The following is a 17,011-nucleotide window of genomic DNA, read 5'->3' on the forward strand; positions in this document are numbered from 1 at the left end:
GATGCCTTTGCAGTACCGGTGAATACGAATCGTGACCGTTCAGCTTCGCGAGACCGAATCGGGAAACCCTCGCATGATTTTGTGCCTAATTTCGTTGCTGACCAAGAGTTACTCCAGCAGAAGCAGCGAGAGTCGGAGATGGAAAAGCGACGTAAGATGGCGGAAGAAGTCAGTCGCCGTCTGGATGCTGTGTCAGCCTCGTCGAGCGCGGGACAGTCAGGATTATTTTCCTTGGCACCAAGCAGCAGCAAGTGATATGGTAAATTTTCATTTATTTATTGTTGATTATTACTGGTCATGGGCAGACATTTTTGATTTTGTTGTTGTTCTGTGATATTACCTGACCTGACCTAAATGTTGTTGCTCTTTTCAATTTTGTTGTTTTGGATTTTTACTGGTATGTGGCGTGTCATTTTCTAAGGCCACTGAACTGTTTCTTACGTGTTTTACATGTTGTTGTTAACGGAAATGGGACAAATCCGGTTAGACCGTCGTCCCCAAGTGCAGTATCAACCGTACGCAGCCCTCAGGGACCCTAAAATAATGAAATGTAAAATCCAAAAAAAAATAATAAAAAACTAAAAAGGTCGTGTGCATTTTCGTTCCCTGTAATTAGTAGTCAAATAACGGTATTTAGTACAGAACACTCGGTAAAACATGGAAACAAAAAGTTTAAACAAGTACAAACCGGTCGTACAACTTTTACTTTGAAAGTACGGAAATCCGCTATGACAGAATGAACATCATGCTGTGTATTACCAAGCTTCCAAACTTATAAATTTTATTTCTTATTCAGTGTAGCCTAGACGGAGGCGGTGCTATAAAGTAGTTATTTAATTCCCATACGGTCAGTGTGCATAGTTACAGTTTATTGATGGTGCTAGTTGGAAGTATTGCACACTATGGCAAATAAATCGCAGCGCAACAACACGTTTTTCCAGCGTTACGCTTCGGGTCGAGAGGAAGAAATGACTTCCCGTTTGGCTGCAGCTTCTGTGGGATCTGTCAGTAAGATTCCTGTCATGATTGGATATGCGCAGCGCCATGGGTCCTCAATCGCCACTGAGTTTGGACCGCCGCGTAGCTATCGTACGGGCTCAATTTCGTCGTTGTTTTCTATGCCTGACGAAGAACAAGAACCAAAGGAAGCACCGGATCAGCAAATGGTTCGCGCTGCTCAACTTATTAATATGGCACTGGATATGGTCGATACCGTTCCTCTGGATCAACGAACGATTGGAAAGGATGTCATTTGTGACGGTATGACCATTCAGCGTTGGGAAAAGGTTGCCCCGCTGCTGTACCGAGACACTGTGGAGCAGTTGAATGGAGGTGCCCCGCAGATGGCTGAACCACATTCTGCGCCTACGTCATCGGTCAACACCGGAGGATTTGGCTTTTACGGCTTCCCGTTGTCACCGCTGAAGGAGAACTTGTCGGAAGTGCGCTCCAGCAGCTCGAATAATAAGCCGCGTAAGTTGCGCATTCAAGAGGACAAGGAACCCAAAACAGTTTAATTGGTATAAACTAACGATATCTTGTGTGTGACAATGTTGTGATAATAATTACATTTTTAGTTTATTCTTGGAAATAATAATCAAATTCTTTTGTCTGTATGCTTGTCTTCATTATTACGGTTTTTAACCGGAAAAGGATTGGATCACTTTTAGAATTAAAGTATTCGGAATTAAAATAAGCGGCGTGGTGTATTTCCGGCTTACGCACCTTCGGAGCGGCAGTTTGACACGTTTCCGGTTATTGAATAGCAGGATACTCACACTTATTGAATAGCAGATGGACGTTTATTACAAAAGTTGAGATTTTAATTTAAGTGATCTCTAGCTTTACTCAGAGCTGCCGTACCTTTTTCTCTTTTGGTCATAAAATGTCAACCAAAATCGTTACTCGAACAGCTCGTCGTGTTGTTACGCGTGGTGCTAGACGCCTGGGTATTAGAGCTTTAGAAGCGTATGATCGTGCCCAGCAAGAATGTCAGAATATGCTTGCTGCGATGATGGTTTATGTGGAAACGATGGAGGACATGGATGAAGTTCGACGCGAGAACGATAAATGGGCCGAAGAAGAACGACAGGAAGAGCATATTCGCGAAATTTTACGTATGTTCGAAACGGATGAAGAATCTCAGCGTTGGATTCGGACGGCAAACTTGTGTGTAAATTTTCGTGGTCGACTGATGAAGAAAGAGCCTGAGGAGCCTTGGTCGTCTCCTGCTGCGTTTGATATTAAAGGCTATGAAGAATGGTTTTCGGAGTGTATGGGCGATGTTCGGGAGCCAACTCCACTGCCAGAACCTGAAGAACCTGTCGCAGAAATGCAGATATTGGAGAGAGAGCCGTCCCCGGAGATCCCATTTGTACAGATCGTACGATTGGATAATACTGGCAACGTTCAGGAGAATGTGCAGCCCCAATACGTCTCGATTGTTTCCTTGCATAATTACCCTCGTTGTGAGTAACTGCAATGACTGCCGAATTTTTGCGTTCTATATCTGATTCTTGAATACTGTGCCTAATTTTGTCCCTAGAACATTTTGTGCCGTGAAATCCTTCTACAGATTTGATAATTAAAATCATTGGAAGGCAGCATTTAATCCTTGACAACTATAAATTTAAAGCAACATAAATAGTACAATTTTAAATTATTATTAAAGCCTAGTGCCTATACGGAACACAGAAAATTCATCACTTGAAAAGCACAGTAGTACGCAGTAGATTCTAGCTCCTTGGATTCTGGACCTCCTCCTCGCCAATCCCATGGACTTCCGGATGCCAACGACGCTAGGATCCACACATTAAACATCTCACACGGATCAGGCGTACAGTCATTGGGCATCGGATGGACATGCGTGGATTGTGGCGAAGGACGGGAGATGGATCAGGGATGGAGCGCTCACAATCTCACGGGATGTTGCGGATGGACTTGTTTATGTTGGCAGGAGCCAAGAAACGTTTGTGGGGGTGACGTGTGGAGGAGTATGTACGAGGGATTCCACCGTACATCCACTGACTGTCCGCCTTCACCTGCAAGTACAACACCGGATATCAGCACCGATCAGTTCTGTGATTCGTTATATTTATGGCTTAGCGGTGTATCTGATGATTTTACTTCTGAGTCTATTTAAGTCTGAAATTCTACTAATATCGAGAGGGATTGGAATTCAGTCTTGGATTTCTGATCAGACGACTACTTGCTTTTAACTTTCCTTGTGTTGTGCATATGATTGTGTGTTAGCGGAGTAAAGCATCTTCTGTGATTATCGACGTTCGTAATTTATATCGGATTATAGCGTGGTAAACACGGTATGCTCGTACTTCGTTTGACCCGCATGTGTGACGACCGGAAGTTAGGAGTATTCTTCAGCACAATCGCTTAGGGATTCCTGATCTTCGTGTTCCTGAACCTACCAGATTCCATACATTTCCTGTGATCCGCTGTAACAATTGAGACAGGAGTTGCGATATTCACTGAGCAAGGCAGGGATAGTGGTTACGACGATCCCGTCCGGAGAGTCGTTAGCCAATCGTGTACTTCTTTGTACCATTGGCAACCTCATAACACGACATATGTTTTACAAACTGTTTTACTCGGGACAGGTGTACCAAGCTGCGATGAAAAAACATCACTCAAACTGTGGCCGCGGAAAGATTAGAGTTGGGCGTGTGCCTATCTGGTTATAGAAATATAAATCTTTTGGAAATTTTTTAAGGCGATCACACCTAGGGTACGGAGTATGATTACACGCGTATACCTTTGAGTTTAGTTACTGTAGATTGGTAGCAGTGGTGCCATTTTGAACGACATACCCCAAAAAAGAACAATATAATGGTTTAGCGTTATTTACAACCGTCTTATCCCGGTCGTCATGGCCAATACTGCACTGATGATAGACGACAGTGTTTTGCTGGCAAACGCTTCCTTTTGTATCGAATACCAATTTGACATTGATTGAAAAAACTGGTGGATTTGCAGTATGTACGAGTAAATAAGTTCGTCAGAATTCGACCACCGATTCGTCAGAATTGCGTGCACACCGAGCTGCCAACCAGTACTAGTTTATTGCCAAAAGAAGGAGCTAATAAGCTAGGCATAGAAACAGAACGCAGTAACATTGTTACCGAATAAAAGGAAGTGACCAAAGTACGTCTTTCACGAGACGACACCATGTAAATAAAAATACTGTTTAGCTTGTACTGGAGTGCAATGTACTAATAGAAGTTAGCGATTTATTGCTAACTTAGGTTAATGCAGTCAAGAGAAACGCCGCTCTCCTTCTAGAAGGCTGATTTATCCGTAGAGCCATCCGCACGTCAGATGATTGGTTGACCTTTTCGCCGGACGCCATCTTGCGTTGCTCATTACACTGCGCTGCATATTCTCTGATGTGCTTAGCTAATTTGCGTTCTTTGAGGTTTGCACTTTGCCAGTTGTGTTTTGAATTTGGATTTGAAGTTGATGTAGTAGTTTTCCTTTTTGAAGTTTACTTGCACTGTTGTTTTCCTGATGATCATTGATTTGCTTTCTTCCCACCATCCCTCCCTTACGCAGATAGTTCTGATTAAAGGCACAACTCAGCTCACTGCTCTCTCCCGCCACGGTACACACGGAACCGCACCGGAAGGAACAGCAGCAAGCAACCGCATTCTCATATACACCCTGGCCACGAATCAGGGTTCCTGGAGCGAGCACGCACCAGGGCATTCCATTCATTTTGCATCACTCAACCAGCATAGTATTCCTTCCGGTGGCCGAGCATGTTCCGAAGTTAGCTTGAGACCTTGCAGTCGAGTTTGGGTTGGCCAATGTCCCAACACCTCACCGGCGTTTCTCAAGACTTAAGCATTAACTACCGTATAATGCATGTAGAGTAAGTACATCAGACTTAATTCTTATGAAGCTTGTTCTGCAACATTAACAGAATCCACCTAGACAACATCTTTCGTTCCTCGCTGGGTGATCTCTGTCCACGGTGAATTGCGAATCTGGTCGGGTTGTCCTCTTTGCTCACCAGGCTGCCATAATCTCAATACCTACAAATTACGTACTCGTACTTTAATTGAAAACGGCATTCATAATACAATACATTTATATAAATATAATATACGTAAATTGCTATGATTTTGGTCTGGTACTGTTTGTTCTGGTGCTAAGTTTGTATCTGTGCCGTAATACTCATTAAAGGTTTTGAGAACTGCAATATACGTAAGAAAACTATGTAACGTTTTCGCGTACAGCTGACCATATGCTGGCCAGGATTTTATGACGAAGTTACCTGTCGAATTCCAACAGAGGGCACATGTAATCTGGGCCCTTTTATTTCTCGTGAATCTGTTGGGTTAATTACAGCATTCTCATCTTTAGCAGCTTTTCTGTACCCAACTTCATCACCCAGGGTTAGCTGTACACCGATGTTCTCCAAGTCGACCAAATTGCAAATGCGGTAACAAGCCGAAATTCTCGATGCAGGCGGTTCTCCATACAAAGCATCACAGCAACACAATTGCGAAAATCATGGAAAGCGTACTCTGCTTTAAGGCCCATTCTTGTCAAACAACGTGGAAGCCACTTCCAGTAGGGATGCGTTCGTGCACAGTCTGTGTTCGACTCCATTAGTTTCGACTCTATTAATTTCATGTCGCGGCGATCGCGTGCCCAGACGACTTTCAGAAAAATGTTGACGACAGGAACTTGGGCCTCTATGGCTGACAGCATGGTGATAATGGTGCTAACATAGCGCACGTCTTCGGAGTAGGATCCAGTAATGGTGACCATTCGCGTGGAGGGTTTTACTGACTTATGCAGCATCATGGCCAATTTATACGCGAGGCTGTTGTCATGCTGGAATTTGCTCAAGCAAATTGTCACCGGTAGTGCCGACGATGATATCATGACATTCCAGGTTTGGCACACGCGACGGCATCGCTGTTGATTGTACAGGTCCAGACAGAGGAAGATCTCTCCTTGCAGGTCGAAAGACAAACCGACCAACGGGCGCTGATCAGCTAGCGACTGCTGCAGATTACGAAGAAGCATTTCCTGTAATATAACATATTACCGTATATTTTCGACGCAGAGCCAGAAATCTTTAAAATCTATGTGAGCACACTTAAATTTTGGAAAGAGGGGGGTAGTGACTATTTTGTTATTTTCGTACTGGATTGCATTGTGAAAGTTTTGAATGTCCAGCGACTAATCTACTGTTGATTTTATTGTGGCGTGCGTGTGTCAGTTAGGCGAATTTGTAAATGATAGTGAACATTTTTTTGGGACAATCGAGAGTCGGAGACATCGCGCGAAGCGCGAAGCTGACGATGCTGTTCGTCCAGAAAACGTTAGAAATTCAATCGAAATAGGTTATTTACCAGAAACATATTTTGGTTTGTTAAATTTAATGAAAATTTGTAGTTTGTGAGGTCTCAGGATTTATCTTGTCTTTCTTGGTCTGGTTAGAATGCTTATGACTCCAACGCTATCTGTTTCTGATTTCAGTAATAACGAAATCTGGAAAGGGAGAGTGTACCGGTAGGTAACTGTATCCATCAGAGCGACAGAATACCCACGTACTAAAGCATGTATACTAAGTGCAGCAGTCAACTTATACTCAGTGATATATCGTTAGAGTACTCTGAAGATGCCCTTACGGCCGTACTGTTAAAAAACATGATCTGGAAAAGGAATAAGAACAAACGCAGCTTCAACAGAAATGTTTCGCAATAATATTATTGCGACGGAGATGAATTATGCGACCGGGATAAAATGGATTATTAATAATCCATTTTATCCCGGTCGCGTAAGACTTTCTTTTAAATTTGTATGGAAACCCGCTGCCAGAAAAGCCGGTTAGAATATGTATTCCTAAACGAAAGGTCGTTCTCGAGAATTACGAAAAGGTCATTCTCGGAAAAACATAGTTCATGGTAGTTAAAATTATAGACATCACCAGGCCGCCTAACTCCATGTACGTACTCGCATAGCCTACTCCAAGCGGAGACTCGACAATAAGCCGTTATTTTGCGTACAAGAAACGAACGCGAGAAACGTGTATTTTGTGTAGAGCACTAGAATTCATTCTGTTAATTCATGGCAAACTCATTTATATAATATTTAGATGATAGTAAACTACATAGTGTACAAGCTTGTCCGGTAATTTCTGTCGTAGAGGTACAGATAGCACATATTTACCGCTGGAGTTTGCGCTATAGCGATTGCCACTACACTACGTTTGGCGTAACACGCAAATTTGTGTATCTCGCTGTTTTGAACCGGCAGAAATTACCGGACACGCTTGTACAAGCGCATTAAAGAAGGTGAACACGTGAGCGCGCTTTCGTATTTTCGAAAGCAGCATAGACTTGCTTAAGGAAATTCAAGCAGATTTGCTGTTGTAATGGTTCATCGTGCCAATAAGTAATAACTGTGAGGATCGGCCACAATCCTGTGCATAAAACTAGATCTTCGTGAGCAGGAAACAGCATTGTAACTGCGGAAGTAACGGAACAACTGCACAGATGCGCATATACGGATGTAGCGCAACTTCTGTCAAAATGCGGTTGGACTAAATACGTTCACCAGCAAATGTGCACATTGTGGGAGAAGGCAATACGAATGTATACCGATTGGCGTTTAAGCTATTCTTCACCGCGCATTTTCTATTTGCGTAGTTTAGTTTGTAATAAAATGAAATGATTAGAACCTGCTAAATTACAGAGAAGAGGGAAGTATTGGTAATTTTAAGCACAAGTTCTAATCTAGATGAGCACATGGCCCTCTATGTGAGCACATTTTGTGCTATGTGAGCACAAGTTTTCAGGCCCTGATTTTCGTAAGCTCGAATGTTTGTTATGTGAGCCCGGTTTGATTATTTTCCAGCTAGACTAGAAAAATGCACGTTTGGCGTGCATTGGCAGACCGGAGCGAGGCTTAAACGAAATGTCCACTACGAAAAAATTGTTAAATAAAACGTATTTGTCGTTTATTTTTTATGAACGGGTTGGTGAGTGTTGACAGTTACCGCTGAGGCAGTTCGAAATACTCGCCCAAAAAATATAAAAGTCGCCCACATGACGCAGGCAGAGCCACTGGTAAAATTTCATTTGGCTTTAAATGAAAAAGATAAAGCTCAAAATTTTACATTCAAAAATTGAGCCTTAAGGTGTGACCAAACAAAATATTTTTACAACGTTTTTTAAGGCTTTATAAAAGTTAATTCTCCGAAAACCTCATTGGCGCTAGAGCTAGAACGGTTAAGAGATATCGTTAATTTGAAGCAAGTTGTCAAGAATTGAGAAATAACAAGTTGCCGACAGGACTTCAGTTTTGACGTGTAACGTACAGTAACTTAAGCGAACCCCAGGGTTGATTCGGTTGCACAAGTGCACAAGTGATGCATTGGTCTTGAATTAAGAGGACCTTCGCTTCGCTCCGGTCGATAAGTAACCATATTATTACATTCTATAACAGGCTTCAATTTGGAGGTGCCACCTAATAACGCCAAATGTACGGATGGGTATGCGTTATTTTCAAAATGCAATCATGTGCTCCTAACCGCTATAAGAAGCGGAAAATAGGAAGCCGTTTAGCAGAAGCCACGTACCACATCACAGTTCCACATTCGCTGCCGACTACCACTGTGGATACATCATACGCCATATAATGAGCGTTTTCGACTCACATATTTACAGACATACAGTATTTCAAAATGACTGAAACACCGCACAGCACGTCGCAGCTCATTTATAATAAATATGTATTAGCAATCAAATATCTCAGACTTACGCATCTTCGTTGAGGAAAATATTTGCTAAGTGGAGATATAAAGACTACCTCCGTCGCACTAATAGTCAACGCAATCATCCACTCATCCTCCCGCAACACTTCCAAACACTCTTGCCGGTGTGTCACAACCAGTTGTTGCAGTTGCGGGTCTGTTGGCAGCGTTATTCTCCTCTTAAAATATTCCAATTTCGGATGACCTTTTAGTCGGTAACCAACCGGCCGCACGTGTTGGGTGGACGTGCTGACCACGAAGCGTCTAACCGTCCCGTCCACACTAATCTCAACGAATCCGTAGGAATCCCGCTTAACGAGAATACGGCACGGATACCAGCGCCATGGTTGGTCGATGTCTGGTCGCAGTAGCGCTTCGGCAAGCTGTTCGGCGTTACCCAGTTCCGATGACATCATAACCCAAGTAATTCGATTGTTCTCGGTGAAATCGGGGCAAGCGCAGCGGGACACATGGACGTTGTCGGCCCGATGGCCAGGATAATCAAAATCGACGACGCAGACGTTGTTCTGCTCATCGATGTCGATGAATGTTCCATGGTGAATGATACCGGCATCGCTCGTTACGTCGATAGCGCCGTAACGCCAGACATCCGCCTTTTCTTCAAACATTTCTATTCTCGAGGAAACTTTGCTACCAGTACTTCTACTGCTACCACTTTTGAAACGATGGAAATAATCATATAACGCTAAGAATCAGCCTTAACGGTTGTCACTATTACGCTAAACATTTTAGGTGATGCTAACGTATTTGGGCCTTCCCAGAATTTAACACTTTGCTGTAAATTCGGATTGGAATTAATAGGACATAACTACTTGGCTCTGTACATTTAAGGCTTTAAGCGTACAAGAGAAATGCGCATAGCAGAAGTAAGTACAATTTGTGCTTTACCATGATTGTATGAAATTAGGCTGAGAATCTGTTCCTTATCATCTGTTCGTTCAATTTTGTTGAGGCAGTGAGAAAACAATACCCTCTTCGGAGACGGATGGGCTATTCATAACCACTAGAATATACTAAGCCAAGGAACGACCATCTAACTGGGTCACGTAGCCTCGCCAGTTCCGCTGATTAGAAAGAACACAGACAAGCGTCCTTTTATAGTTGTGCAGTTTATTCCGTAAACTAATTCCTCATGCAAGATAGTTGTTGTGTACTCTTTATTTCTAATTCTCGAATTCGACTACAACACTGACTTACAGTACACTTACTTAATTTGTTCAGGCCGTGGTTATTAGCCGGGTTGTTGTCTTGCATTGAACGACATGCTCCAAAATGAGCAAAGTATTTGTTCAAGTTGTTTTGATGACAAACGCATCTTTTTCTTTTTAAAATTAAGTAATTCTTTTCGCACCTGACACCGTTTGGCATTGATTAATTTTGATACTTTCATGTGTGATAAAAAACATGGATGCGCAGATGACGTGAGGCGCAAAGGCGACTACGAGGAAAAAGCATTTGCAACGTCAGTACAAACTACAGTACAAACGTTTTATAATATAAGCACAATATTGAACAACCGCTACTCTAGCGCATGTGCTGATATACAATACACCCTTTCTAAAGCCAGTACCCATGAAGTTTATCCTGCAGAATTAAAAGAGTCCACATAGACAGCAGCTCCCGTTCCTCGTCGGTTATCCCTGTCCAACGTAAATCGCGAATCTCCCTGGGTTGTTCTCTTCGTTCACCCGGCTGCCATAATCTCAGAACCTAATCAGTTTACATTTGTGCATTCCTTTATTATAAAAACATATTGCCTGTATCATTTGTATGCAAAAATATCTGTATTCTGACCAGCGGTGTTTGCTTGTCGACGATACCTGTCGCGATCCAGCAGCGGTGAACTGCAAGTGTGACCTTTCCATTTCCCGTGCGCCCATTATAGCATCCTCATCTTTGGCAGCTTTTCTATACCCAACTACATCATCCAGTGTCAGCTGTAAGCCTACATTTTCCAAGTTGGAGATGCGGTAGCAAGCAGAAATTACTGGCGCCGGCCTAGGAGGTTCTGCATATAATGTATCGCAGCAACATAGTTGCGAAAAGTCACGGAAACGATACTCTGCTTTGAGTCGCATACGGGGAACATTGGCTGTCAACCAGTTGTGAAGACGCTGCCAGTTTGGATACGTTCGTACACGGGCTGAGTACGAGTTGAATTTCATGTCGAAACAATCGCTCATCCAGACGACTTTCAGAACAATGTTGACCATTGGAACCTGGATGTCTATTGCTGACAGCATGCTGATAATAGTGCTGACATGACGCACATCTTCGGAGTAGGATCCGGTAATGGTGAGCATCGGCATGGAGGTCTTGGCTGTCTTATGCAACATCACAGCCAGTTTATAAGCCAGGCTATTGCCATGCTGGAATCTATTTAGACAGATCGTCACCGGCAGTCGAGACGATGACAACATAACATTCCAGATTTGACACACGCGACGGCATCGCTGCTGATCGTGTAGGTCAAGACCGAGGAAGATCTCTCGTTGCAGTTCAAATGGCAAACCGTGCAACGAGGACCACAAAAACGCGGCACTCGTAGTCTCCATTCTATTGGTTTTCTAAATCAGATGAAACCGTACAATTACCGAACGTTATTTCACACCGTCACTCCAGAAGTAACTTATTTACCGGTCCTGTCAAGCCGAACTCATACTGAAAACTTTGATGCGAAATTTTTTGATACTTGCTCCGCATTTCCTCATTGGCCAACGACTGCTGTAGATTACGAAGAATCTCCTCCTGTGAAAAGTAAAAGATTTCAGTGAACCAAAAGTAAAAAGTAAAAGATTTCACTATTGTGCTGACTGTTTCGATTACTTCCTCAGTCTGTACTTTGTCCTTTGTCTACTTTGTTCCAGCATTTTAATCTGATGGGGGTTTAAAATATGACTCCGGCTAAGGAAGCCTATGATATGACTCCGGTAATACTCGTACGTAAATGTCATGAATCACGAGTTCGGGGCCGTCGACGGAGATAATTATTAGAGACTAATTTCAAGTTTTAATAACGAACAGATAGTTGAACTCCCTCCGGCCGCTCGCCCCTGTACGTCCCCTGTACGTCGTATGTTGCAAAGGTGTAAGGCACCTCCCGGCTTCATCCTCCACGAAACTTTACGAGTAGACTTCACTTACGCATCTTCGCTGAAGAAAATGTTTGGTAACTGGACCTATATAGACCACCTCCGCCGCATCAATGGCTAACACAATCATCCGCTCTTCACGCCGCAGCACTTCCAAACACTCCCGCTGGTGTGTCGTTACCAGATGTCGCAGTTGTGGGTCAGTTGGTAACGCCATTTTCCACTTGAAGTATTCACGCTCCGGATGACCTTTTAGTCGGTAGCCAGGCGGTCGCAGGCGTTGAGTGGATCTGGCAACCACGGAGCGTACAACAGTCTCATCCACCACAATCTCAACAAATGCATAGGAATCCCGCTTGAGTAGAATACGGCACGGATACCAACGCCACGGTTGGTTGTTATCAGGTCGCAGTAGCGCTTCGGCATTGCCCAGTTCCGAAGACATTGTGGACCAAATAGATCTATCCAGATCTTCCTTGTAAAAATTAGGACAAGCACAGTGGGCTAAGGGAACGGTATCAGCACGATGGCCAGGATAGTCAAAATCGACGATGCATGTGTTGGTTTGGGCATCAACGTCGATGAGTGTTCCATGGTGAATGATGCCTGCATCATTTGTTACGTCGATAGCGCCGTAACGCCAAACATCCACACGTTCTTCGAACATTTGAATTCTTGGAAAAACTTTGTTACTAGAAGTTCAGAACCGATAAAAGTACTTCTAAATTGACTGACAATATTTGAATGCTCGAAATCACCCGTTAAAGATGAACGATCTGGGCGATGTGAAATTGTTTGGCTTAATTAAGGCATATCATTACCACGAATCCAGGTGGCAAAGCAATTCTTACGTCAGATGTGGTTGGTTCACTCAGGTGTTAGCGACAGTGTGTACAATACAAATGTACAATATATTAGCGAACAATGCTATCATACAGTAAGTCAGTACAATTGCTCTACCTTTTTTGTTTAAAATTTTTTCTATTAGGCTAGCAATCTACTCGCTCTGAGCTATTCAGGGCAGGGTTAGTACAGTAATGTCTGCGGAACAAAATAAGCCCTCTGGCTTATTACAGGAGATGTCAAGGACGCAAGGGCTGCACTGTGATTTCAGTTTAGATAACCTATTTTTGCAAAACATAACTGTTTGACCCAAAAACGGTTAGTGCTGACCCATGAAAATTCAAAGCAATGTGAGGAAAACGTTTTCGGTAATCCTAGTGCGCCGTGGGTGTGCGGATAGTTTACGACTGTCGACGAGTACGAAAATGCCGCCATTCGCATGTATGCAACAGCAGCTGGTTTTTTATTGCATCCGATTTTACCCCTCAGGATCTAAGCAATTGCAAGAGGATATCAATAACAATATCTCCAATATTTCCAAAGTTTTTGTACGATATATATCATTCACGAAACCATCAAAATAAAGCATTGCGTTGCTATCGAAATACGAGACAAAGCTAAATGCAAATTACACGCCCAATGCCACCGACGCCGTGCGGTCGAGTTTGTGGCGGTCGACAAAGTTTTAATCGACATATTGTCGGTGAACCGTATCTAATATATGATACGTATATTTATTCGTCGTATATCTACCTCCTCGTATCTCTATATTGTCGTGCAATAGAGAAACAGAAAATAAATAAATAAGGGGGTTGCGTGCGATGGAAATATGCACTTCCCAGACCACGACCAGTCGGGGAATAGAGCGACTCTTAATCTCAACTTCTTATGTATTTCATGGAGCGAAAGGTTAAGGATGTTGATGTACAAGTATGAGATGATATGCAAGGATGATGAGGAGGATCCGGAACCCGAAAGCCTGCTGAAAGAGAAGACACGAAAGGAAACACAAGGGATGCGTGAAGTTATACGTTACCTGTCCGACGCTAGATGGTAGCCGAAGCGTATGAGTATGACAAATCCATCAACCTGGCGCTACAGGGCATGAAGATCGATGGGACCGAAAGGTCACGGCAAACAAGTGGGATCAAGTGGGTAGCCTGTTACGTCACGAGACTATCCGAAGATGGTAATGCACGTCGACGAAGTAGAGGAATGACCCCTGACAATAGGTGAAAGGTCACCCAGAGGTCAGTTTGAACAGCCTCACTTGGAAAGAGAAGACCAGAGCAAAAGCCTGAAGTTAATCAGATCGAGTAACAAGACTCTACTTTTGTTGGGATTACAACTCTTGACATTTGTGTGGGCGACGAGCGCCTTATATAGCCGTGGGCACCGCAAGTGCTGGCTCTTCGTACGCGCAGGTACGGGTCTGAGAACAATAGGGATTTAGAAACTAGCCAATAAGAGACATCTAAGGACACGTGGACTAATCACACCGCTGCACAACTACACGTGGACTAATGAGAACATCAGGTCAACTAATACACTAGAACAATAGGTTGAGCTACGTCATCGAAGCGCGGTCACGTCGAAATGGCAAGTCGCGGTCAAAGTTCTCTGCTGGGGATTTCTGAGAAGTCGAGGTAGAGACTCGGGGTCAGGACTCGCGTAGAAGATGTAGTAAAGCCTAAGCCTTAGTTGTAAGGGTAGAAGTAGTAAAGTAGTACCGATGTGTACTAAGGGACGCCAGTACACGTCACCCCCGCAAACGAGATTTCTCTGGATCGTAGTGGAACAAAAGTGAAGCTCTGCGGAACGACGTGGAACGAAGAGGAAGGAACATAGGGACATAGGAAAAAGTAACAGCTGCTCCATCCGCATAGTGCGTGCAACATCTAGCACTATCGCCAAATTCCATCCCGACTATCCGGTGCCATCAAAAGTAAGTAACATCGCTCAGTCCGGTAAGTTGTTAGTGAGTTTGAGAGTTATAGGTCATCGGATCCTGGAGCGTAACTGGCAATCCGGAAGTCCAAGGAGGTGGAAAGGCGGAGAGCAGGAACGTCCATGAGATCCAGGGTGTTATCGTATTAAAAAGATGTTGAAAAAGATGTTGTTTATAGCATTAAGTGCTTTAAGACTGATCATTTAGATGTTATTCCGTATTGAAAGTGGATGTATGAGACGACTGACAACCGTTATACTACGAATAACCAATAAAAATTAGAGAATTAAAAGACTAACTGCAACAAGGAAAGTTATATCTGCGCTAAGCCGTGAAACGTGGTAGAAAGCGAACCATCCGACATTATACTACGAAAGCTAGTTAAAAAGGAAAAGCTAGAAATCATACTGCACTGATAAGGAAGACTAGTTTAGACGATACGCAATGCAAAACGCTTAGACTGACAACATACTACGAAAATTAACAAAAACTGAAAATTCTAAAGCTGCTGACTCTGATAAAGTGTAAGATCTGTGCATCATTCTATTCCACAAAGCACTCTACAAAGCACTATCCTGGAATGGGAACTAAGACACTACACTGCGACTGTTAACAAAAATACAAACTCTACTGCACATGCTGCGAAAGCTTATCTGCAAATTCAATGCTGTCAGAGCTGATTGATGGACTGAAAGTCATAACACTATGAAAATTAACAAAAACTGAAGCCAACTGCTATACTGCTACTGAGAATGAAGAGTAAATCTGCACTTAAGATGCAATGATAAAAGATCTACAAGCGATTAAAGCCGAAACACTACGATAAGCCGCAAAATTAAAGACCGTTGAAAATCATACTGCAAGAGTAATATCAAGTAACAAGGCAAAAAGTTCAAAATTAAAACACAACAATTTATTACTAATTATAGACGATATAGATACTGTCTGGATTTGTTGGATCTTAAGCCGTCTAACTACGAGCATTCAACGAAAAAAGAAGTTTTACTGCTACAAGCACCAAAATCTGAGACTTATAAGCTTATAACTGGATGATGAGAAACACACACTAAAGCCGAAATTTTACGCCGATTCACAAAAATAAAGTTCTACCGCCAACATACTGCAAATACACTGGTTTTAACTGCTACAGAAGATTAAGAAGACATCGAAATGGATATAAAGACCGCTAAGCTACGAAATTCGACAAAAACACTGAAATTCGACTACATACTCCACGAACTAAATTTTTAGAAAAGCCTTAAATAATCCTGCAACACTGCCGTCATAAAGCTCATATACTACGAAATCTCAACAAAAAGATAATTCCTACGAAACTGGCCATCTGCATTAGCTCTAACGCACTGTTGATTAAAGAAAACCGTAAACCGTCGCGCTTATTCAACATGCCGATAAACTACAAACTACCGATACCGAAAATATTAACCATACACATACCGCATATATAGTTATCTGAAGGTGTTAAACGTTTTAAGGGCCAAGGGGGGCGCCAAGACTTATTATGGTTTTTAAGATGTTGTTAAGATATATAAAGATGTTGTTATGGTGTTACAAAAAGGAAATTTCAACTACTGCATATCAATATTTAAGGAATCTTGCTCAATGCTCAATTTTATCTACACCCACAAGCCGAACTACTACAAACTACTGCAAAAAGTTAAATCGAAATTCTCATACCGCATAAAGTTATTAGGAAAGGTTCTGGTACGATTTCCTTGCATAAACGAACGCTATCCTACGATACTCCGATACTGCTAATAATTACCGCTAACATGCCGCAAAAGGTAAAAAGGTACTGAAAATTCTGCATTAAGGCGAATATCACATATGCTGGAGTAAGCTCTTAATGACCACCGATACAGTGACATAAAACCATTACACTACGAAGTTCAACAAAAATTAATACCGAAAATCACATGCTGCACTGCTAATAACGCTTCCTTGATCTAACTGGTTGATATTCCATTCGAAACACTGGACTACAAGTTACCGATACCGAAATGAAATATACTGCATATTCTGCGAATTACTGCTAAGTTACACTGATTAATAATTGGGTTATTGGGATGCAACTAAATAGTGTGGAATGGTGACACCGATAAGCACTAACACTATTACCGCATATCGCTGATGTTGTTATCATTATGAGCAAAAAATACCGAGTTATTACCGCAAAAAGGAATTTCAAAATTCTATGACAAAACTCTATTTTTGAGCTTATTAGCAACAAGCGCGTAATACTGGAAACAACTGTTGATTTAAACCGCTGCAACCGGAGGAGAACCGTTCTCATAGAGCCATTCT

General features: G+C 42.6%; 1 protein-coding gene across 1 annotated transcript; it reads left to right on the top strand.

Moving 5' to 3' along the window:
* The first annotated feature begins 1,831 nt into the window (after positions 1-1,831).
* On the top strand, positions 1,832-3,053 carry LOC129595638 (uncharacterized). Its single transcript, XM_055492697.1, has 2 exons — positions 1,832-2,468; positions 2,740-3,053. The coding sequence occupies exons 1-2, from the start codon at positions 1,886-1,888 to the stop codon at positions 2,814-2,816; spliced, it is 660 nt and encodes a 219-aa protein (XP_055348672.1). The 5' UTR covers positions 1,832-1,885; the 3' UTR covers positions 2,817-3,053.
* Positions 3,054-17,011: the final 13,958 nt, after the last annotated feature.

The sequence above is a fragment of the Paramacrobiotus metropolitanus genome, unplaced genomic scaffold (assembly GCF_019649055.1).
Source record: "Paramacrobiotus metropolitanus isolate TYO unplaced genomic scaffold, Prichtersi_v1.0 Parri_scaffold0000080, whole genome shotgun sequence".
In the NCBI taxonomy this organism is placed as follows: domain Eukaryota; kingdom Metazoa; phylum Tardigrada; class Eutardigrada; order Parachela; family Macrobiotidae; genus Paramacrobiotus; species Paramacrobiotus metropolitanus.

Bases quoted from the DNA above. Each gene is read 5' to 3' on its own strand.
- LOC129595638 (XM_055492697.1), top strand. From the start codon at position 1,886: ATGTCAACCAAAATCGTTACTCGAACAGCTCGTCGTGTTGTTACGCGT. The intron at 2,469-2,739 runs GTGAGTAACTGC...AGTAGATTCTAG, and splicing joins CTTGCATAATTACCCTCGTT to CTCCTTGGATTCTGGACCTC.